This window comes from Gopherus flavomarginatus, chromosome 13, assembly GCF_025201925.1.
Source record: "Gopherus flavomarginatus isolate rGopFla2 chromosome 13, rGopFla2.mat.asm, whole genome shotgun sequence".
Lineage (NCBI taxonomy): Eukaryota > Metazoa > Chordata > Testudines > Testudinidae > Gopherus > Gopherus flavomarginatus.
In genome coordinates this window covers 11,459,059-11,482,913 of record NC_066629.1, presented here as the reverse complement: position 1 = coordinate 11,482,913, position 23,855 = coordinate 11,459,059, and the positions used below count along the sequence as shown (strand labels likewise).

General features: G+C 46.8%; 1 protein-coding gene across 1 annotated transcript in view; it reads right to left on the bottom strand.

Moving 5' to 3' along the window:
* HEPACAM (hepatic and glial cell adhesion molecule) overlaps nucleotides 1-23,855 on the bottom strand; it is a 73,617-nt gene that overhangs the window by 26,410 nt on the left and 23,352 nt on the right. The window contains exon 2 of the mRNA XM_050921708.1: nucleotides 9,507-9,848. Within this exon, the coding sequence (XP_050777665.1) occupies nucleotides 9,507-9,848 (342 nt within the window). The remainder of the gene's footprint in view (nucleotides 1-9,506; nucleotides 9,849-23,855) is intronic.

Genomic DNA, 23,855 nt, shown 5'->3' with positions numbered 1-23,855 from the left:
GCAGTGCCAAGTCAGATCATGTTGGGTCAGGTTGTAAAATGACTTGACTCTCTTGGGTCAAGTTAGGTGGACTTGGGTCCAAGTCTGACCTGAAAGTTAGACTCAAGCAGACCTCTACTATAGAGGGCCTGGGACCCAGGACTGCCTCTGGACAGGGCAGTATGCAAGCACTGGCCACAAAGCTAGCAGCTAATGCACAGCTCAGAGAGATGGGACACCATGGGCCAGGAAATATCTCCAAACCAAAACCACACTGCTTTCCCCGCGTGAGCTGTGGGAAAACCTCCAGCTCCATTGAGGCCGAGTATTCTGTAACACTCTCAGTACCGATAAGGAGCCAAGCAGCATTTGCCTTTCACTCTGGGGGCAGCATTACTGAGGTGCTATAAATACAAAGACAAAGGCTTGAGTAAGGATTGTGTGATATGGACTAAAAACTGGTGGAAGGCTCATAAACAAAGGGGAATGAGAAATGATAGGGCAATGCTTTCAGCTGGGAGCAGTGTTAGGCTCAGCCTTATCTAACAGCTTTGTTAATGGAGTAACAGCATGTTAATGGCCCAGAAAGGTGACAACAGATTAGGGGGAGTTGTGAGGACAAAGCAATTCAAGAAAGGCTAAAAACATGATATTCTACGGGAGGGGGGTGGGGGGGAATCCAGAGATGATTGATATTGATGAACAGAGGCCTGACAGGTGTGAGTGAAAGATCGGGCCAAACTCATGCTTGTTGTAACTCCAATGAAATCAGGGATAGATTTGGCTTGATGTGCATAGTTTACCTAAACAATGACTAAAAGTAGGGAGACAGGGACATAATGGGTAATAGTATTTAGGGTGATGTGTGAAAGCAAACTAGGAATAATGGGACTGAACAAGAAATGTAGCATGAATAGCACATAACAATTCCTGTGTGGGAGATGTATCAGGGTGCAGAATGACCTCTTGGGGAAAAGGTAGAAGCTCCATTGCTTGGGACTCTTCAAACTAGACAAGACAGAATAATAGAAACTCTAGGGGACAACACAGCACACTCCGGGGAATTGATTTGTAGAGCACCTAGCAAAACGGGCCCCGTGGCTGGCTGGCCCTTTGGCATTACCCTAATAAACATGATTGACACTAATAATAGTAGGATGAATTTTTCTATCCCTCACTCCTCTGACTCTCTGACATGGTGCCCAGCATGATACCTGCATTGCTTATAACACCCTCAGCCCCAGCCGTTCATGTACACAGGCAAGTGTGTCATCTGCTAACTGTGGTGATCTTAAATGTAGATCCCTGCAAATTCCTAGATATCTGCAGATATCCACATCCGCGGATGCAAATATCCATGGATCATTTTTGTGGATTGCAGATCGGACGTGGATACAAATTTTGTATCTGCGCAGGGCTCTACTTGGAATCATAGACTTTAACGTCGGAAGGGACAATTATGATTGTCTAGTCTGACCTCCTGCACAATGCAGGCCACAGAATCTCACCCACCCATTCCTGTAACAAATTTCTGACCTGTGTCTGAGCCGTTGAAGTCCTCAAATCATGATTTAAAGACTTCAGGGTGCAAAGAATCCTCCAGCAAGTGACCCGTGCTGCAGAGGAAGGTGAAAACCCCCCAGGGCCTCTGCCAATCTGCCCTGGGAGAACATTCCTTCCCAACCCCAAATATGGTGATCAGCTAAACCCTGAGCATGTGGGCAAGACTCACCAGCAAGTACCCAGGAAAGAATTCTCTGTAGTAACTCAGATCCCACCCCATCTAACATCCCATTACAAGCCATTGGGCATATTTACCACGAATAGTCAAAGATAGCCTAATTAAGTGATCCCATCATACCATCCCCTCCATAAACGTATCAAGCTGAGTCCTGAAGCCAGATATGTCTTTTGCCTCCACTACTCCCCTTGGAAGGCTGTTCCGGAACTTCACTCTTCTGATGGTTAGAAACCTTTGTCTAATTTCAAGTCTAAAGTTCCTGATGACCAGTTTATACCCCTTTGTTCTTGTGTCCACATTGGTACTGAGCTTAAATAATTCCTCTCCCTTCCTGATATTTATCCCTCTGATGTATTTATACAGAGCAATCATATCTCCCCTCAGCCTTCTTTTGGTTAGGCTAAACAAGCCAAACTCTTTTGAGTCTCCTTTCATAAGACAGGTTTTCCATTCCTCGGATCATCCTAGTAGCCCTTCTCTGTACCTGTTCCAGTTTGAATTCATCCTTCTTAAACATGGGAGACCGGACTGCACACAGTATACCAGATGAGGTCTCACCAGTGCCTTATATAACGGTACTAACACCTCCTTGTCTTTACTGGCAATACCTCGCCTGATGCATCCTAAAACCGCATTAGCTTTTTTAATGGCCATATCACATTGGCGGCTCATAGTCATCCTATGATCAACCAATACTCCAAGGCCCTTCTCCTCCTCTGTTACTTCCAACTGATGCATCCCCAATTTATAACCAAAATTCTTGTTATTAATCCCTAAATGCATGACCTTGCACTTTTCACTATTAAATTTCATCCTATTGCTTTTACTCCAGTTTACAAGGTCATCCAAATCATCCTGTATGATAGCCCAGTCCTTCTCTGTATTGGCAATACCTCCTAGCTTTGTGTCATCCACAAACTTTATTAGCACATTCCCACTTTTTGTGCCAAGGTCAGTAATAAAAAGATTACACAAGATTGGTCCCAAAACCGAGCTCTGAGGAACTCCACTAGTAACCTCCCTCCAGCCTGACAGTTCACCTTTCAGTACGACCCGTTGTAGTCTCCCCTTTAACCAGTTCCTTATCCACCTTTCAATTCTCATATTGATCCCCATCTTTTCCAATTTAGCTAATAATTCTCCATGTGAAACCGTGTCAAATGCCTTACTGAAATCGAGGTAAATTAGATGCACTGCATTTCATTTGTCTAAATAATCTGTTACCTTCTCAAAGAAGGAGATCAGGTTGGTTTGGCACGGTCTGCCTTTTGTAGAACCATGTTGTATTTTGTCCCAATTACCATTGACCTCAATGTCCTTAACTACTTTCTCCTTCAAAATTTTCCCAAGACCTTGCATACTGCAGGTGTCAAACTAACAGGCCTGTAGTTACCCAGATTACATTTTTTCCCTTTCTTAAAAATAGGAACTATGTTAGCAATTCTCCAGTCATGCAGCACAACCCCTGAGTTTACAGATTCATGAAAAATTCTTGCTAATGGGCTTGCAATTTCATGTGCCAGTTCCTTTAATATTTTTGGAAGAAGGTTATCTGGGCCCCTTGATTTAGTCCCATTAAGCTGTTCGAGTCTGGCTTCTACCTCGAATGTGGTAATATATATTTCCATTTGTCATCCTACCACTATCCCTAAGCTCCTCATTAAAGACTGAGGCAAAGTATTTGTTTAGATATTAGGCCATGCCTAGATTATCCTTAACCTCCACTCCATCCTCAGTGTTTAGCAGTCCCACTTCTTCTTTCTTTGTTTTCTTCTTATTTATATGGCTATAGAACCTTTTACTACTTACATGAACTGGGTAGGAAGGAGAACAGTGATGTGATAAAATTTACCAATGACAAAGTTATTTATTTAGCCCTGTCTACACTAGACATTTAACTGGGATTGTAACCAACCAGGAGCATTGCTGGCTCTACACATCAGATAGCATTTGTACTCCTCAGTCCTCCAGCAGCACACCCTCTCACTCTCAGCTCCTTGCACGCCCCTCACTAACTGAAGTGAGGTCCCTTTTAAACCAGCTGTCCCCTGATCAGCCTGCCTGTCTTAATTGATTCTAGCAGCTTCTTAATTGGCTCCAGGTGTCTTAATTAGCCTGCCTTAATTGGTTCCAGCAAGTTCCTGATTGTTCTGAAACCACCCCTGTAACCCTACTCAGGGGAAAGGGACCTGCTTAATTTGGGGCTTATACATCTGCCTTCTATCACTCTCCTGTAGCCATCTGACCCAACCCTGCCACAATACAGACACGAGTTCAATCCATTTAGGTGCAGATACATAGCAGAAATGATGAGGAGGCCGTGGGCACCTTAAAGACTAACAGATTTTTTTGGGAATAAACTTTTGTGAGTAAAAAACTCACTTCTTCAGATGCATGGAGTGAAAATTACAGATGCAGGCATAAATATCCTGACACGTGAAGAGAACGGAATTACCTTTTAAGTGGAGAATCAGTGTTAACAAGGCCAATTCAGTCAGGCTGGTTGTGGTTCACTCCCAATAATTGATGAGGAAGTGTCAATACCAAGAGAGGGAAAATTGCTTTTGTAGTGAATCAGCCACTCCCAGTCCTTATTCAAGCCCAAATTAATGGTGTTAAATTTGCAAATGAATTGTAGCTCTGCAGCTTCTCTTTGGTGTCTGTTTTTGAAGCTTTTTATTGAAGGGTGTCTACTTTTAAATCTGTTATTGAATGTCCCGGGAGATTGAAGTGTTCTGCTGGCTTTTGTATGTTACCATTCCTGATGTCTGATCTGTGTCCATTTATTCGTTTACACTGAGACTGTCTGGTTTGGCCAATGTACACGGCAGAGGGCATTGTTGGCATGTGATGACATATATCACATTAGTAGATGTGCAGATGAGTGAGCCCCTGATGGTGCAGCTCCTGTGGTTAGGTCCTCTGATGATGTCACTAGAGTAGATATGGGGATAGAGTAAACAATGGGGTTTGTTACAGGGATTGGACATAAAGCTGGTGGAGATTCCAATATTTAGATTTACCAAGACATCATAAAGCAGTTTCTTTATTACCTTGCTGGTTACTCAGAAGTCCAAACAACAGTTCCCTTGTTGTTTTTGTGGACACAGACTAAAACGGCTACCCCTCTGATACATAGCAGAGATGGTGAGCTTCATAGCTGCAAAGAGCTCTTTCAGAAATAGTTCTGAAGTTATAATCCAACGTCCAAATATTATATTCAGGGCATTCCAGCGTAACTGGGACCTCAGTCTTGCGACTCAAACTTCCCCTGATGAAGCCTAAACAGATCTGCAATGACAGAATCAGGACCCACAGATCTTTTACATAATGTCATGTCTTTTGACAAGTTGGGAGTTCAAAAGATAATTAGAATGACTTCAAAGGGGTTCCATCGCCGGTACTTAGCTATACGAATTAATATAAGGCCATTTGTCTGAAATGTACTGTGAATGATGGAGGAACAAAGAGAGATGAATACCAAGATATCCCATGTTTACAATTCATTTAAGTCATAGGATGTTCTTTTGACCTCTGAATTATCAGAATACAGCATAGACGGACTGTTGATTACATTGTTGACTGTACTCATACAGAATGTAAATACACATACATGATCCCTCCACATGTCTTTTGCGGGTTATTTATTTGCAGGATGGTTAATGCTTTCTAGCCATGCATCACACCTTTACAGTGGGCAGATTGGAAGCAGTATTTTGCAAGATTTCAGTTTGCTACAAAACTCTATTAGGAAACTGAAGGTTTACAGGTATGCTCTTTAATTTATGGTATGGGGAAGTAGCTCTTGGGGAGGGGAGGAATCTCTCAGTGGTTTGAGTACTAGCCTGCTAAACCCAGGGTTATGAGTTCAATCCTTGAGGGGGCCATATGGGGATTGGGCCTGCTTTGAGCAGGGGGTTGGACTTAGATGACCTCCTAAGGTCCCTTCCAACCCTGGTATTCTATGATCTTCAAATCTTTTCACTTTACTGAAGACAGTCACAAAGATGAGTATGAAAAGGCTTTGGCTATGTTCAATGTATACTTTATACAGCATGTTTTCACCAGAGAATTCAAAAACCAGGATAAAATGTTGAATGTTTTATAAGAGCCCCATATGCATTGGCTGAAAACTGGGATTTCAGAACTGCAAATATGAAAATATCAGAAACAGGCTGGATATTTAGTTAACAGATACAAATATTTCACAGCAGCTACACTTAAAAACAGACTTAAGCCAACACACAGCTATTCAAACAGTAAAGCAGTCTGAGTTGGTGAGATAGCAAAACCAAGAGCCACTTGCCCACACTTGAAAAACAAGAAACTAGCTTAGAAGCAGTCAACAGAACCAGCAAGAACGCTGCCATAAGACCCCTGGGGCAAGGAGAAATCATTCCTAGGTTGAGAGGGATGAATTCCAGTCAGACACCAAAGCCTTGCAGCCTAAATGCACAATATGTGGAAAAAAATCATATCCCAAAAGATGATGCACATCCACCCAAAGGCACAAGGTATAATAAATGCACAAAGTATGGACATTTTGCAGTTGTTTGCTGAACCAAAGCAATCGGGGAATTGATTTATATTACAGACAGACAATCAAGAGCCATTGTTTCTGGGATCTATCACATGTGATGACACAGAGTGTGCCTGGAGAGTGACACTGAATATGCATGGAAAGACTATTGACTTTAAAACACAGACTCAGGAGCAGACCTCTCAGAAGGGACTTAACATAACCTTCAACATCTCCAGAGCTGAAGTCACCTGACACAGCTCTGACTAGCCCTGGAGTTATTCTGAATCACATGGGCCAGTTCACCACAGAAGCAATTTAAAAAGACAAAAGCTTTGCATTCAGAGTGCTGAACAAAGGATCAAAGATCAGCAACATTCTCAGCAGCAACGTGGCAGCTGCGATGGATCTAGTGAGAAAGGTGGAAGAACTCAGAGAATTTGGTGAAATTGGACTTTTGAAAGGAGATTCAGAACAAATAAACTTAAGAATAATGCTGAACTATACAATGTACAAAAACCTCTATCAGACAGACTAGCTGCAGATTTATACAAATCCAGAGGTCATCATTACCTGTTTTTCCAGGTATATAGCAATAATGTACTCAAAAAAGACATAACATATCACCGTAAAAAAAAGGAGTAATAATTGTGGCACCTTAGAGACTAGAAAATTTATTTGGGCATAAGCTTTCATGGGCTAAAACTCACTTCATCAAATGCAGAGAGTGGAAAATACGGTAAGCAGGTATAAATATACAGCACATGAAAAGATGGGAGTTGCCTTACCAAGTGTGGGGGGGGGGTCAGTGCTAATGAGACAATTCAAACACACGTCGCGGTGTTATCAAGAAACTGAAGTGCACTTTTGGTCACTTCAGTATTCCAGAACATCTAGTGATGGACAACGGACCATAATTCATTGCAGCAGAATTTAAGTAATTCAGAAGGAAATATGATTTTGATTGTATTACTCGCAGCCCACATTATTCACAAGCAAATGGAGAGGCTGACAGAGGTGTACAGAGAGCCAAGAAAATCCTAGAGCAGGAAGACCCACTCCTTGCTCTTCTGACACCAATAGCGGCTACTGGATATAGTTCAGCAAATGGGAAGACAACTCGGAAATACTGTTCTAACTCTGGAAAAGAATCTGTCTCCAAAATGGCCAGAGAAGAGAGTAGCCAAACTGGATGAAAAGCAAAAGGAGCTTGCAAACACTTTTGCAACACAGGACACTCAGAACTGCTAGGTGTAGAACCTGACGATTGTGTTCATGTCAAACTGGATGGAAAAAAAAGGATGGATAGCTTCTGCTGTCATGAAGAAAAATAATTCAGTGCCCAGATCATATGTGAGCACGACCGACAGTGGAGAGTTGGAAAGTTCAGCAGAAACTATCAATATCTCCAGTTTGTTCCTTAGAAAGAACAATCAACAGAGCAAATTCTACAGATGGTGGATGCAGAACAAGGAAATGACTCAAGGATTCCAAACCAACCACAGCCAGTCATTAACTAGTAGACCGCCAGACAACCAAATTGTTATGCATTCAAGGCAAATAATTAGAAAACCCATATGGTTCAGCAACACTTAGACTGATCTGTATTGAACTTCAAAGATACAATGATAGTATAAATATTGTAAATGGTAGGAATGTAGAACTTAAAGAGGGAGATGCAATGGAATACTAAACTGTATCAGAGAAACAAGGGCGGTGAGGTAACATCTTTTATTGGACCAACTTCTACTGGTGAAAGAGACAAGCTTTTGAGCTTACATAGAGCTCTTCTTCAGGTCCAGAAAAGGTGTTCAGAGGGTCACAGCTCAATGCAAGGTGGAACAGATTGTTTAGCATAAGGAGTAAACATGTTCTAAGAAACTGTTGAAGGTGAAGTGGGCAGTTAATATCTCCGCAGTTGAAGGACAACGGAGGGTTAGTGAGTCAGTAAGGGAAGGGCCTGTCTTTTTGTTATGTGTGTATAAACCCAAGCATAAGGGGCCCTGACCCCTTGATGGAGCCCCAAGGTGTTAATGAAAGCACGTAATAAATAATAGCAACGGTCCAGGATGGTGAGGGCTGGACCTTTACGGGGTTCCCCTACCAGCTCTTTTAATGTGTCTCAAATCTGAGGTGCAACAACCCTTGCTAATCCAACGCTGTGCTCCATACACAGCTCTGCCAGTGACCCTGTTATCCAGTCCCTGGGACCCCCACTGCACAGCTCTTACCAACATATCCACACTCCTCACCCCTGGCCTGCAGAACCCCACACTGTTCCAATGAAGGGTCCTACCCAGCCTATAGGATTAGAGAGCTGGCATTCTAAAGTGTACTCGTTTGCAGAAGTTTGGAAATTATCTCCAGTGCCGGGATAGGTGACAAACACTTGGAATAATGTGCAGTGCTAGATAGCTAGGCGGTTTGCTGAAATTGTGTCTCACATTTTCCTGCCCTCCTCCTTCCCTGTGACTGAAGCTTTGCTGGTACCTAAGGGCCGCTCCTTCATTTGGACTGAGTCTGCAGGCAGCACCGGCTCCAGGCACCAGCACAGCAAGCAGGTGCTTGGGGCGGCCAATGGGAAGGGGCGGCACGTCCGGCTCTTCGGCGGCGGGTTTCTCAGTCCCTTTCTGAGGGAAGGACCTGCCACCAAACTGCTGCTGAAGAATGAAGCGGTGAGGTACAGCAGCCGCCGAGTGCTGCCGATCGCGATTGCGGTTTGCTTGTTTTCCCCCCCCGCCGCTTGGGGCAGCAAAAACCCTGGAGTCGGCCCTGTCTGCATGATCAATTGGGAAAGTGAATCATCCATATTCTATTTGGAAACCACATGCCTGAGGACAAACCCCGAATTCCCAAGACTGATGCAAAAACCAAGCAGGAAGTGTTTGGGTCCCTCCACTAACCCTAACTACGGCTTTTCATTGAGAAAGTCGGAGCCCTTACAAATGTCCTTAATAGTTAACCAATCTGGCAAGAGAAATGCAGACTAGATGAGCTTGTGCTGTAAAATGGATTCTTGGAAAGTAACCCTGCTTATGAAAATCTAAGGACTCGGAACAGTTGTGGTTCTAAGAACTTTTACTGAGGTTTCTTCTGCATTTAGCATGGAGCAAAATCCCCCTTGCAGCTCTCTGCTGGGCTCCAGAGAGCTGGCCTGGATCAGTCCTTTAAGTTCTCTGTAATAAAGAGAGAACAAAGGGTCTCCAGGGAGGATTTTACTGAAGAAAGGAGCTGTGCTTGTTTTCTTGGGAAGTTCTGTACACTTACTGTCCACGGTAAGGTTAATGTTCTTCTCCCCGGTAAAAGTGTCATCTGTGATGGAGATCTCCACCTCATAGGTGCCCTCATCTGACAGCTGCAGGTGACTGATCAGCAGGGAGCCATTCTCAAGTATTTTAATCCGGTCCTTGTAATCAGGGCGCAGGTTGCCAATGATCTCGGTGCCAATGGACTGCACCACTGTGGTAGGCTTGTCTCGCTTCAGCTGCCATTTGACCACAGGTTTATCGCTGCTGGTGCTGGTGTACCTCACTGAGAGCAGGGCAGGTTTGCCAACTGTGCCATGGATGAGGAGAACTGGGCTGGTGATATTGACGCCTTCCAGTAGGCCTAGAGGGAAGAGACAGCAGGGCAGGTTAAGGCAAGGCTAAGACTTGTGTTATCGCTGTGGGAGTGACAGTCTAATACCTGTGTTCAGCTTCTGAAGATGCCCAGATGTTTCCAGAAGCCTTGTCAGGCTCAGTCTTAGCTGCCTGCTTATGCAGTTAATGAAAGTACTGGGCCTTCTCTCCTGAGAGTTTATTACACATTAGGCAGGAGCACTGGCTAAGTGAAAACAGAACTGAACCCTTCTCAAGGCAATGAGCAAAACCTAGTTCCAAGCATGATGCTGCTGATCCTTGCAGCTCAGGCTGCATGGCCCTTTCCTCCTTACTGTGGTTTTAAATGCACAGCACCTTCCCTCCCCGCCCCACATCAACTTTTAGGCATTTCACAAGGAAGAGGAAATCTCGTTCTCTGCATTTGACAGGATATTGAAAAGCAGAGAAGTGACATTCTTGCCTCAGGACACAACAAAACAGTGAAGCACTGCTGACTCCAGTGCCCTTCTCTAGCCACTAGTGCACACTGCCTCCAGTGGACTGTGGACAGAAAACTGAGCCATACGAAGCGGGACAGACTTCCCCAAGGAGCAGGTCTGAATTAATTTTTTTAATCAATGTGTTCTCTGTCAGGGCTACATAAAGAACCCAGGCCTAGACATCCAGGAACCGTCAGCGAACCTGCTGCCAGTGGTCTTGGATACAAAGGCTGGGATACACAGCATTGAGGTAGGGCGGTAGAGGGCCTACCCCAATGGGTATAGCTAGCAGCTGGAATATTCTACACATACTAACAAAGCCATTAGCCCCACAATTCACATTTCAGACACTGTGCACACACAGCAGCTCCAGCGAGTCAGAGGGACCTTGCAGTGTGCTAATAAAACCATATCAGCATGCATCCGACAAAGTGGATATTCATCCACGAAAGCTCATGCTCCAAAACATCTCTTAGTCTATAAGGTGTCACAGGATTCTTTGCTGCTTTTACAGATCCAGAATAACATGGCTACTCCTCTGACAATAAAATCATAGAATATCAGGATTGGAAGGGACCTCAGGAGGTTACCTAGGTCTAACCCTCTGCTCAAAGCAGGACCAATCCCAGACAGATTTTTATCACAAGTAGCCCCCTCAAGGTCTGAACTCACAACCCTGAGTTTAGCAGACTAATGCTCAAACCACTGAGCCATCCCTCCCCTGATGGTGGCTTAATGGAGATCAAACCTTCATCTTGCCCACTGCCTTTAACAGCCTGGGGCAGGTGCATGCTGTAGAACTGCACTGTCACATATAACTGGACCTCTCTTCTGATCCTACAATGCTGTGCAATGTCTTGGTGCACAGCTGAGCAGTTACAGCCACAGTCCACCCCAGAGGTGTCTGCCTTTCAATGGTGGGTAGTGAAATGATTTATTATAGCTGTCGTGGTGGTAGCATCCTCTAGAGTTAAGACTGCAAAAGGATGTGCATTAACATGTACATGGCTAGGCCGCTTAGGAGACATTTGCACAGCCCTCACAGTGACAAGTGCAATATCAGTGCCTTCCATTGATCAAATAAATAAAATAGGAGCTAAGATAGAACTGGGCCCGACCTCTTTTGCCTTAAACAAACCAAGGAAGTTCAATTAGAAAATGAGGACAATGTTAAGATTAAACACCGTTAAGCTCGGGGTAAATAAAAGTTAGGGCTGAACACGTAACTGTAAGTCCTGGGGTCAGGGAGGTGCCTATTGCTGTCCTCATGAAAACCCACCTAGATTTGGCTAAGTTATAAGCATCTAGAAAATGCTGTTTAGTAAAGGCTTGCTGATAAACTTTCTGAACAGTCCATCTGCACTGAGCACGCTCCAGCCCCACAGAGCTTCCTGTGCATCAACTGCTATAAGCTTGCTCAAGTTCCACAGAGTTTCCGACAAGCCAGTGGTACCGAGCATGCTCCTAGCCATCACTCAGGGTACGTCTACACCTCAGTCATTGGGCCAAAATCTGCACTCCAAGTATGCAGACACCTCCTTCCGACTGCACTTACAGCTGTGTGTGTCTGGAGCGAGAGGGAATCTGGCCTGCAGAGGCTGGAGGTGGAAACGCTCTGCTAAGTACTCCAGTCCATCTATCTCATTGTCAGTGCAGGCTCGTTCCTACAGAGCGTGAGTAGCACTGCGCTCACTCCACTGCCAGAGTCCATCATGAACATGCAGTGTGTGGCACTAAAACATCAATGACTGCCACGTGGCAATATTTGACTTTATTGCAGAATTTCCTACCCTGCAACTAGGAAATACCCCCTTCAGATGATCTACTAAAGATGAAAGATTGTGAAGTATTTTGAGATCTACTGAAGAAGAGCACTAGATAAGAGCTAGGCATTATTAATTATTTTATGACTACTGCAGCCAAGCAGGACATGCAGATTATTCTTTTAAATGGTGCTCACTTTGTTCAGAAAATATTTTCCATGTTGTTTTAAAATGCTCGTTTCTATTGATGGGTTACCAGATTAAATAGCTAGCCACAAACCCCCACAGCAGCTAGGACAAAATCCCCTGCCAAATGAGAACAAATGAGCCAAACATGAATTAGCCAGTTAAGAAAAGCGAGATCAGCCCTAAAGAACACAGTTCAAAGAGACACACCTCAGCCTTGGCTAATCCACTGTTACACACAGTTTCCAATGTTTTGGTGGGTGTAATCCTTGCGCTGCTGCTCTTAAATGCACATTTAGAACACTGTCTCTGAGAATCGCACCCTTGACTGGCATGTTTGAGGCAGGCTGATGGGCGAGGTCAGCCTCCCAGACACCATTATGAGGAAGTCTCCAAATCATTTCCCCCACCTTTGGCAAGGCAAACCAGCTTCAGGCTTTGGCGGGAGGCACAGCCTGCCTGACCTTTCAGTCCCTCGGCACCCATGGCACAATGTCAGCAATGTGAAGGGCTGCTACACTACCAAGTTAATTACCTAGAACTGTGCGTCTGGAGTGGGATGATGTATGAGCTCATCACCATTCAGCCAAACATAGTGACAGGAGAGAGGCCAGGAGAGCCTCCCCATGCAAAAGGCAAGGAGCCAAGACTTAGCAAGAAAGGGGAGGTTAATGACTGCAATGGGCAACTGGCACCAGGAGAGCCCTGCAATTCCAGGGGCCCATTTTAAAGACAGTGCTCCACAGTGCATATAGTACAGCAAGGATGCTGGGCCAGTGCTAAACTGGCGGAGGGCCTGTCTGGTTGCCCTGCGATAGCCAGGGGCTGGTGAATAAGGGGTTAACTCCAGTTCACGTCCCTCCTCCACAGGTGCTCTGGGCTCTAAGGTCTGCCGTTGCTGCAATCAGAGGCATGACTGCAGCACCTGCAGACGTACCGGAGCTAGCTTTCGCTAGTACACTGGAACATCAATTGCAGTGAACCTGCAGCGGCATGGGCTAGTCACCAAGTACATACCTGAGGTCCTGGGCGTGCTGCCACAGCCTCATGGCTATTGTTTTTCAAGCTAGCTAGACCTGAACACAGGAGGGGCTACACATACTGCAGTCACACCTCTGATTGCAGTGTAGACGTACTCCAGGGCTGGATTTGAACTTAAATGTTGCCTCTAGAGATCTGCTCTTGAGCTAGATCATTTCAGTCAGAGCAGCCACATGGCAAAATAACTCGGGGGCTGCACAGAGTGGTTGGGTTAGCAGCTAAGTTGAGTTGTAGCCAGTACTTCCATCGTCGGGGGAAGGAAGATCTAATGCAGGATCAAGGTCTGTGCAGCTGAAGAGAAATTCCACAAGGGACCCAGCTGAAGCAGAACATACGTGTATTAGTTATTGGCCCTAACTCCAGTCCCGTTCACCAAAGCTTGATGGGATGTAATCGGTAAGCTGTGGACTCCAGTTGATGGTGTTCTGCATTTCAAGCTGATTTCAGCACCAAGTCTCCTCTGTTCCATTGAATGGTTCCTTAAGGCTCTTTTAAGAGTTGTTGTACTAGGCTCACAGTGCAGTGATTGCAAAAAAATCCAACTCCAACCATCTCCACCGAAACCAGGCAATGGAACAAAGAAGCAGAGAAATTTCCCTTGGTGACTTTGCACTTACAGGATTACCAGGAATGTATGCATGTAGGTGCATATTGTTATAGGGTGCCAGTCAGAAGAAAACACACTGCTGTTCCCATGAAAATCTGCAGGGCCAGTCACACCCATTAGTCAGGAGGCCACTGCTTTGAAAACCCAAAGCACCTCTGGATGTGTACAGCTCATGGGGCCTCGAGGGGGGTATGGAGCAGCCAGTGGACAAATGTTGCCAGAAGCCTGGCTGCTGAGCCCCAGCTAGAGCCATTTCCCTGACCGAGCCCCTCTCAACCCGCTGCCACCCTGCACATGGCTCTGAAAAGCCTTGGAGCGATGTTTGTGCTGCTTTCGATCTGGCTGGTCTCCGAACACAGTGCTCAGTGCAAGAGAGAGAAAAGGGGCTGGGGGTCCAATACCTCTGTCCCAGGTGTTCTCCAGTGACCCTGTGTAATAACCTTAGTCCCAGATTTGGACCTTAGCGTCCAAAATATGGGGGTTAGCATGAAAACCTCCAAGCTTAGTTACCAGCTTGGACCTGGTACCTGCTGCCACCACCCAAAAAATTAGAGTGTTTTGGGGCACTCTGGTCCCCCTGAAAAACCTTTCCTGGGGACCCCAAGACCCAAATCCCTTGAGTCTCACAACAAAGGGAAATAATCCTTTTTCCCTTCCCCCCTCCAGGTGCTCCTGGAGAGATACACAGACACAAGCTCTGTGAATCCAAACAGAGTGAATCTCCCTCTCTGTTCCCAATCCTGGAAACAAAAAGTACTTTCCTCTTCACCCAGAGGGAATGCAAAATCAGGCTAGCCACTTCAACACACACAGATCTCCCCTGATTTCTTCCTCCCACCAATTCCCTGGTGAGTACAGACTCAATTTCCCTGAAGTAAAGAAAAACTCCAACAGGTCTTAAAAGAAAGCTTTATATAAAAAGAAAGAAAAATAAGTACAAATAGTCTCTCTGTATTAAGATGACACAATACAGGGCAATTTCTTAAAAGAATATTGAATAAACAGCCTTATTCCAAAAGAATACAAATTAAAGCACTCCAGCACTTATATTCATGCAAATACCAAAGAAAAGAAAACCATAGAACTTACTATCTGATCTCTTTGTCCTTACACTTAGAAACAGAAGACTAGAAAGTAGAGCTACTTCTCCAAAGCTCAGAGAGGCAGGCAGACGGAAAACAAAGACTCAGACACTCAATTCCCTCCACCCAAAGTTGAAAAAATCCAGTTTCCTGATTGGTCCTCTGGTCAGGTGCTTCAGGTGAAAGAGACATTAACCCTTAGCTATCTGTTTATGACACGCCCCCCAAATTGCAGACAGTGGGGAATCTCACTGGCGGCGATTTCCTTCTAGAACTTGAAAATAAACAGATTAATACAACACATACACCTTTACATATACTCCTAAGTATATAACTAACAGACTTTTACATTTTAAGAACACTTTTTAACTACTGAATTTTGGGAAACTCTCACGGGAGAGTGCATCAGCAACTTTATTAGAAGCTCCTGTGATGTGTTGAATTTCAAAATCAAAATCTTGGAGAGCTAAACTCCAACGAAGAAGTTTTTTGTTGTTCCCCTTGGCAGTATGAAGCCACTTTAGTGCAGCATGGTCAGTTTGTAGTTGGAACCGCCGTCCCCAAACATATGGGCGTAGCTTTTTCAGGGCGTACACAATGGCATAGCATTTCTTTTCACTGACTGACCAGTGACTTTCCCTCTCAGACAGTTTCTTGCTGAGAAACACGACAGGATGGAAGTTGTGATCTGTTGCTTCCTGCATGAGCACTGCTCCTATACCACGCTCAGATGCATTCGTGGTTACTAGGAATGGCTTGTCAAAATCCGGGGCCCTGAGCACAGGGTCAGACATGAGCGTTGCCTTAAGTTGGGTAAAGGCCTTTTGACACTCATCAGTCCACTTAACTGCATTTGGCTGGGTCTTTTTGGTCAGGTCGGTCAGTGGGGCAGCGATTTGGCTGTAGTGTGGTACAAATCGCCTGTAGTATCCGGCCAAGCCTAAGAAGGATTGGACCTGCTTCTTTGACTTTGGGACAGGCCACTTTTGGATAGCATCCACCTTGGCCTGTAGGGGGTTTATGGTTCCTCGACCCACCTGGTGCCCCAGGTAAGTTACTGTGTTTTGGCCTATTTGACACTTTTTGGCCTTAACAGTTAGTCCTGCCTGCCTGATGCGCTCAAAGACCTTTTCCAGGTGTAGTAGGTGTTCGGGCCAGGAGTCTGAAAAAATGGCCACATCATCGAGGTAGGCAACTGCAAATTCTCCCAGTCCAGCTAGTAGACCATCTACCAGCCTCTGGAAGGTGGCGGGTGCATTTCGAAGGCCGAAAGGAAGGACATTGAATTCATACACCCCCGCATGGGTGACGAATGCTGACCTCTCCTTGGCAGGTTCATCTAGCGGTACTTGCCAGTACCCCTTGGTTAAGTCTATTGTAGAGATGAACTGGGCACGTCCCAACTTTTCCAATAGCTCATTGGTACGTGGCATTGGATAGTTGTCCGGACGAGTTACCGCATTTAGCTTACGGTAGTCCACGCAAAAGCGTATTTCCCCATCTGGTTTGGGTACCAGAACCACTGGAGATGCCCATGCACTGGTAGATGAGCGGATTATACCCATCTGTAGCATGTTCTGGATCTCCCGTTCTATAGCAGCTTGGGCATGAGGAGACACTCGGTAGGGTGGGGTTCTGATTGGGTGAGCATTACCTGTATCAATGGAGTGGTATGCCCGTTCAGTTCGTCCTGGGGTGGCTGAGAACAATGGGGCGAAGCTAGTGCACAGCTCCTTGATTTGTTGCCGCTGCAGACGTTCCAGGGTGGTTGAGAGGTTTACCTCTTCCACGCCACCGTCTTTTTTTCCGTCGTAGTAGACACCGTCAGGCCACTTAGCATCATCTCCCTGGACTGTAAACTGACAAACCTGTAAGTCTCTGGAATAGAAAGGCTTGAGAGAATTAACATGGTACACTTTAGGCTTTAGTGAGGAATTGGGAAATGCTATGAGGTAGTTTACAGCTCCCAGGCGCTCTTGGACCGTGAATGGCCCTTCCCATGATGCTTCCATCTTATGGGCCTGTTGCGCCTTCAAGACCATAACCTGGTCTCCTACCTTGAAGGACCGATCTCTGGCATGTCTGTCATACCAGGCCTTTTGCTCTTCCTGAGCATCCTTTAGATTCTCTCTAGCAAGGGCTAAAGAGTGTCGGAGGGTGCTTTGTAGGTTGCTTACAAAGTCCAGAATGTTAGTTCCTGGAGAAGGCGTAAACCCCTCCCATTGCTGCTTCACCAACTGTAATGGCCCCTTAACCTCGTGACCATACACAAGTTCAAATGGTGAAAACCCTAAACTGGGATGTGGTACAGCCCTGTAGGCAAACAGCAACTGCTGCAACACTAGGTCCCAATTATTGGAGAATTTGTTGATGAATTTTCGTATCATGGCCCCCAAAGTTCCATTGAACCTTTCAACCAGGCCATTGGTTTGATGGTGGTACGGGGTGGCAACCAAGTGATTTACCCCATGAGTTTCCCACAGTTTTTCCATGGTCCCTGCCAGGAAATTAGATCCTGAATCTGTAAGGATGTCAGAGGGCCAACCTACCCTGGCAAAGATGTCTGTTAGGGCCAGGCACACAGTGTTAGCCCTGGTGTTGCCTAGAGCTACTGCTTTTGGCCATTGGGTAGCAAAGTCCACTAAAGTCAGTACGTACTGCTTTCCTCTGGGCGTCTTTTTTGGGAAAGGGCCCAGAAGATCCACAGCTACTCGCTGAAATTGGACCTCAATTATGGGGAGTGGCTGGAGAGGGGCCTTGACCTGGTCTTGAGGCTTTCCCACTCTTTGGCATACCTCACAAGACCGGACATACTTGGCAACGTCCTTGCCCATCCCCTCCCAGTGGAAGGACTTCCCCAACCGGTCCTTGGTTCTGTTCACCCCAGCATGGCCACTGGGATGATCATGGGCTAAGCTTAAGAGCTTCCCCCGGTACTTAGTTGGAACCACCAACTGTTTTTGCGGCTGCCATTCTTCCCGGTGTCCACCAGAAAGAATTTCCTTGTATAAAAGTCCTTGGTCTATAACAAACCGGGATCGATTAGAAGAGCTGAGAGGCGGTGGGGTGCTCCGTGCCGCCGCCCATGCTTTCTGAAGGCTGTCATCCGCTTCCTGCTCAGCCTGGAACTGTTCCCTTGAGGCTGGGGTCACCAGTTCTTCCTCAGACTGTGGACTTGGGCTGGGTCCCTCTGGAAGCGATGTAGGTGATGGGGTTGTTTCCGTTGCTGGTGAACCGCTCTCCGCTGGTGCACCTGAGGTTATTTCAGGCTCTGGCCGAGCCTTTTGGGTATGGCTGTCTGTTGCTTCTGCCAGTTTTGGCTCGCTGGCGCCCTCTGGCGTTGAGTTTGAAGATGGGGTTGCAATGGCTGGTGCTGGTTGCTGTTCCAGTTCCGGGCCTGGGACTGGAGATGCTGTGGCCGTTTCAGTGGTAGGCATGGAATCCGGGTCCACTACCTCTGTCTGGGTCTCTGGTAACACAGACGGGGCCTCTGTGGACGGTTCAGGAACAGGAATGGGTCTGGAAGCTTGCCTGGTTTGGCTACGTGTAACCATTCCCACTCTCTTGGCCCGCCTCACCTGGTTGGCCAAGTCTTCCCCCAGTAGCATGGGGATAGGATAATTGTCATAGACTGCAAAAGTCCACATTCCTGACCAGCCTTTGTACTGGACAGGCAGTTGAGCTGTAGGCAAGTCTACAGCTTGTGACATGAAGGGGTAAATTGTAACTTTGGCCTTTGGGTTGATGAATTTGGGGTCAACGAAGGATTGGTGGATAGCTGACACTTGTGCCCCCGTGTCTCTCCACGCAGTAACCTTCTTTCCGCCCACTCTCAAATTTTCCCTTCGCTCCAAGGGTATTTGAGAGGCATCCGGGCCTGGGGATCTTTGGTGTGATGGTGGTGTAATGAATTGCACTCGCATGGTGTTCTTGGGACAGTTGGCCTTGATATGTCCCAGTTCATTACACTTAAAGCATCTTCCATCTGATGGGTCACTGGGCCGAGGTGAGTTACTGGAGACTGGTGAGGTTGAAGGGTAGGGTATCTGTGGCTTTACTTGGGTGGTATGTGGGGTCTTTGGCTGTCCTCGGTTGTAGGGTTTATGGTCGGTGTGCCCCCTGGGGTAATCGTTCCCCTTGACAGTAGCTTTTTTGCTTTCTGCCAGTTCCATCCATTTGGCTCCAATCTCCCCCGCCTCAGCGATATTCTTGGGGTTTCCATCTTGTATGTACCGCGTGATGTCTTCAGGAACACCATCCAAGAACTGCTCCATTTGTATGAGGAGGTTCAGTTCTTCCAAGGTTTGAATGTTGTTTCCTGTTAGCCAGGCCTCATAGTTTTTTGCAATGTAGTAGGCGTGTTTGGGAAATGACTCCTCTGGTTTCCACTTTTGGTTTCTGAAACGCCGACGGGCATGATCTGGGGTTATCCCCATCCTGTATCTGGCCTTGGTTAGAAAAAGTTTATAGTCATTCATTTGGTGCTTAGGCATTTCAGCTGCCACCTCTGCTAAAGGTCCACTGAGCTGTGACCTCAATTCTACCATGTACTGGTCTTCGGGAATGCTGTACCCAAGACAGGCTCTTTCAAAATTTTCCAAGAAGGCCTCGGTGTCATCACCTGCCTTGTAGGTGGGAAATTTCCTGTGCTGTGGAGCAATAATGGGCGCCGGGTTGTTAGGGTTGGCTGGAGTCTGTTGCTTAGCCTTTTCTAATTCCATGGCCTGTTGGTGGGCTTCCCTCTGGAGTTCTATCTGTCTTCTGTGGGCTGCCTCGTCTTCTGCTTGTTTCCTTCGGTGGGCCACCTCTTCTTCTTCTAGTTTTCTTTTGTGTGCTGCCTCTTTGGCTGCCTGTTCTCTTTGGTAGGCTGCCAGTTTGATGCTTTCTTCCTTTTCTTTCAGCTCCACCTCTTTTTGTCTTTTTTCCAGTTGTCGCCTGTGTTCAGCTTCTTTGATTTGTGCCTCGGCCTCCATTTTTGTCTTGGTAGACATGGTTCCTGTTTTCTTGTGTTGGGGTGCCCTCCAGTGTTTATCTTCTGAACTGCAGGTTCTCTGTTGCCTCCTGAAGTCTGCCTAGCAACAGTGCTTTTTTCCTTTTCTCTCTCTAGCTAATCTTCAATGTCAAGTAAACCTGAAAAACCACTTTATTTGCATTCATATAGTGCTGGTATGACTCTCAATGGGAGTGCTATTGTGTGACAAAAGACTGTTAATAGTCCTTAACGACTTCTGCTTAACATGCAAGCCACAAACTGCCAGAGAGAGCAGAAAAAAAAATTTTTCTCTCTGGTTCCCTTTTAAAACCAACTGCTTCTCTCTGCTAAAAAGCCCTTAGCAGAGAAAAGAAAAATACAATATTTCTACTGGCTTCTGGATTCTGTCTATCTCCCACCGCTGCTACTCATGTAATAACCTTAGTCCCAGATTTGGACCTTAGCGTCCAAAATATGGGGGTTAGCATGAAAACCTCCAAGCTTAGTTACCAGCTTGGACCTGGTACCTGCTGCCACCACCCAAAAAATTAGAGTGTTTTGGGGCACTCTGGTCCCCCTGAAAAACCTTTCCTGGGGACCCCAAGACCCAAATCCCTTGAGTCTCACAACAAAGGGAAATAATCCTTTTTCCCTTCCCCCCTCCAGGTGCTCCTGGAGAGATACACAGACACAAGCTCTGTGAATCCAAACAGAGTGAATCTCCCTCTCTGTTCCCAATCCTGGAAACAAAAAGTACTTTCCTCTTCACCCAGAGGGAATGCAAAATCAGGCTAGCCACTTCAACACACACAGATCTCCCCTGATTTCTTCCTCCCACCAATTCCCTGGTGAGTACAGACTCAATTTCCCTGAAGTAAAGAAAAACTCCAACAGGTCTTAAAAGAAAGCTTTATATAAAAAGAAAGAAAAATAAGTACAAATAGTCTCTCTGTATTAAGATGACACAATACAGGGCAATTTCTTAAAAGAATATTGAATAAACAGCCTTATTCCAAAAGAATACAAATTAAAGCACTCCAGCACTTATATTCATGCAAATACCAAAGAAAAGAAAACCATAGAACTTACTATCTGATCTCTTTGTCCTTACACTTAGAAACAGAAGACTAGAAAGTAGAGCTACTTCTCCAAAGCTCAGAGAGGCAGGCAGACGGAAAACAAAGACTCAGACACTCAATTCCCTCCACCCAAAGTTGAAAAAATCCAGTTTCCTGATTGGTCCTCTGGTCAGGTGCTTCAGGTGAAAGAGACATTAACCCTTAGCTATCTGTTTATGACACCCTGCCTTAGCACACACCCTTCTACCTCTGCTCTGGCACCTGCTTCACCAAATGCATGTGTGTGCTGAAGCGTCACTCCCCAGGGCTGAGTGCCAACTTTCCCGTGTGTTCCATGCATCCTGGAGCTGGGTGCTCCCTGCTAGTGTCAGAGCAGCTCGGCAGTCAGAGCCTTGCTCTGGGGCTCTCTGGTCTCACTCTAGTGATTCTTTTGGCAGGACTTGGATCAGGCAAAACAAAATGTCTCTCTGTCCTTCTTTAAAGGGCTTTCATCACACGTGAACTAAACCCTACAATCCTGGCATTGGCTGGAGACAAACAGCTCCAACACCAGTGGAGACGCAGGTTCAAGGGTGCCGCAGTCTATGTCGGCTGCAGCCTGCCCGAGGCCTTGTGTCTGCGGATAGTGGGGAGTAGAGGATCGAGGGGGACAGAATGAGAGCAGCTGGCTTCAGCAGCGTTACTGAGCATGCTCTGTCCATGTGAGCATGCTTAGTACAAGCCAAGCAGCAAATCTGGGGGAGCACATAACCCCACATACCCCATCTCCCATGCATCTCCTCTGAGCCTCACTAATATCAGGCAGCTGTGCCTCTGAGTCACAACACCAATCTGTGTGAGTCGGATCAGCTAACTCCACAGGCAGTTGGCTCCCAGGCTAGACTCCTACCCATAGATAACCTGTGCCTGCTGATGAGGGGATTGGGGGGGCAAACCACCGGAACAGCTCAAGTCATGCCAACCCCCCCCACCCTCCTGGAAAGCAGCAGCCCCTCCCTGCAGCTCTCAGCTGTTCCTTTGCTCCAGCTCCTGGGCTCAACTGCTCTGCAGGGAGTGAGCCCAGCCATATCATGTGACCAAGCAATCTGGGGGGGGGCATGTGACCCCACATCCTGCCCCCCATATGTCACCTCTGCTCCCACCTGCACCGATGGTGTAAGTTACACCTCCCTGCACTGATTTGGCCCAGAAGTGGCCTTGCCCTGGACAGGACAGGCAGTGCAACTGCTGCTGCTGTCTTTCCAGAGGGTCACCCCAGCGGGAGTGGGTCCCTCAGGGTCCTGCCCTGCAGGCTGGGCAGAAGGGAGAGTTACCTTTACACAGTCACTCTTGTTTATGCAAGAAAATAACATGCACTGTCCACAAAGGTGTTTCTCGGTAATAGATCAGCCCATCCCCCGGCTGCTCTGTCTGTCCCTGTCCTGGCCGGGCTAGTGCTGTTTTCTACTGCCAAAGTCTCCTCCCGGATGGACTTTCTGCCAGGGCACCATGCAGCTGGCACAGAACCTGGGCCAGAACTGTTACTCTACAGCCACCGCTTAATCGCTGTGCTGGGAATGGCAGGGGAAAATATTTCCCTGTTTCACTGATTTTCAAAACCCATTGGGGTCCATCCAGCAGCATGGACTCAGGTTAAAGCGAATGCCTCCCAGAACTAGTGGGGAAACTAGTTATTAATTCAATCCATGGTTGTAACAGTCAGTAAACCACATGGACCATGGAGTGAAATGTGTGCAGACCGCCCCCTACTGCCTCATGGCTCTAGAAGAGCGCTGAGTGCTGCAGATCCTGGCACCAGGGTGGGTGCTGAAGGGCTGAGACATGGGGCTAGACTTCCAAGCTCTCTGTATCTGCAGCTGGGGCCAGATTTTCAAAAATGCTCAGCACTCAACATGGAGACACTTCCTTTGGTGCCTAACTGGGAGCTGAGCTCTCTGGAACATCTGGCCCGGGAGCCTACTGTACGCACCTGTAGGACATCCTAGGACTTTGTCTTTTTGCAATGAATCGGTCCTAGAGGAAATCTGGAAATAGTAAAGCAAGGGACAAAAGTCTGCTCGCAGTCACACTGGTGTAAAACCGAAGCAACGCTCTAAAATCCATGTGGGGTTAATGGAGAGCAGCATCCAGAAAGAAAAATATGTCATCCAGAAAGAAAAATAATTGAATATTTTAATGAGATGGAACCAGATAAGACCCCTGTGGCATCCATCTCCTACAGAGAGCACAAACTTCCTCTCTCGTTTTAACTGCTCATCTAGATGAGGCTGAATTGAGGGGCCTTCCTCTGACTCCAGGGTATTAAATGTCTAATTCTAGCAGGTCAAGCACAGGTAAATCCCTCTTTGCTTTGCAGGGGCAGGGGTGACCACACCGAGGCCTGGCCCCATGGTCAAGCCGGAAGCCATAGCCAGGCAGGGAACCCAGGTCCCTCCATCTGCCTGGCGAGGGGGAGCCTGAGAGCAGCCTCCAACCTGTGTCCCCACCTCCCCGGACCCCCTGCCCAGGGCAGGTGGAGGATCCACATCTTCCCACAGCTGCCTGGGCACCCCAGGCCACTCATACCCTTGCTGGGGTAAGAGCTTCTGTCCTGGTCGGGGCCTTGGGAGGAAGTGGAGGGGCAGGGAGCGGGGTCCATGGTGAAAAGTGAGAGGGCCATCACCCCTTGCCCCCCCTGTTCTGGTCCCCCTGTGCAGAGGGGTACAGAAACCACAACATAGAATTGTCTTATGTTAATATAATGCTCAGGTGATCAATCTGCCGCTGGGAACAGCTGTTTCTGGCCCTTTAAGTATTCAGAGGGGA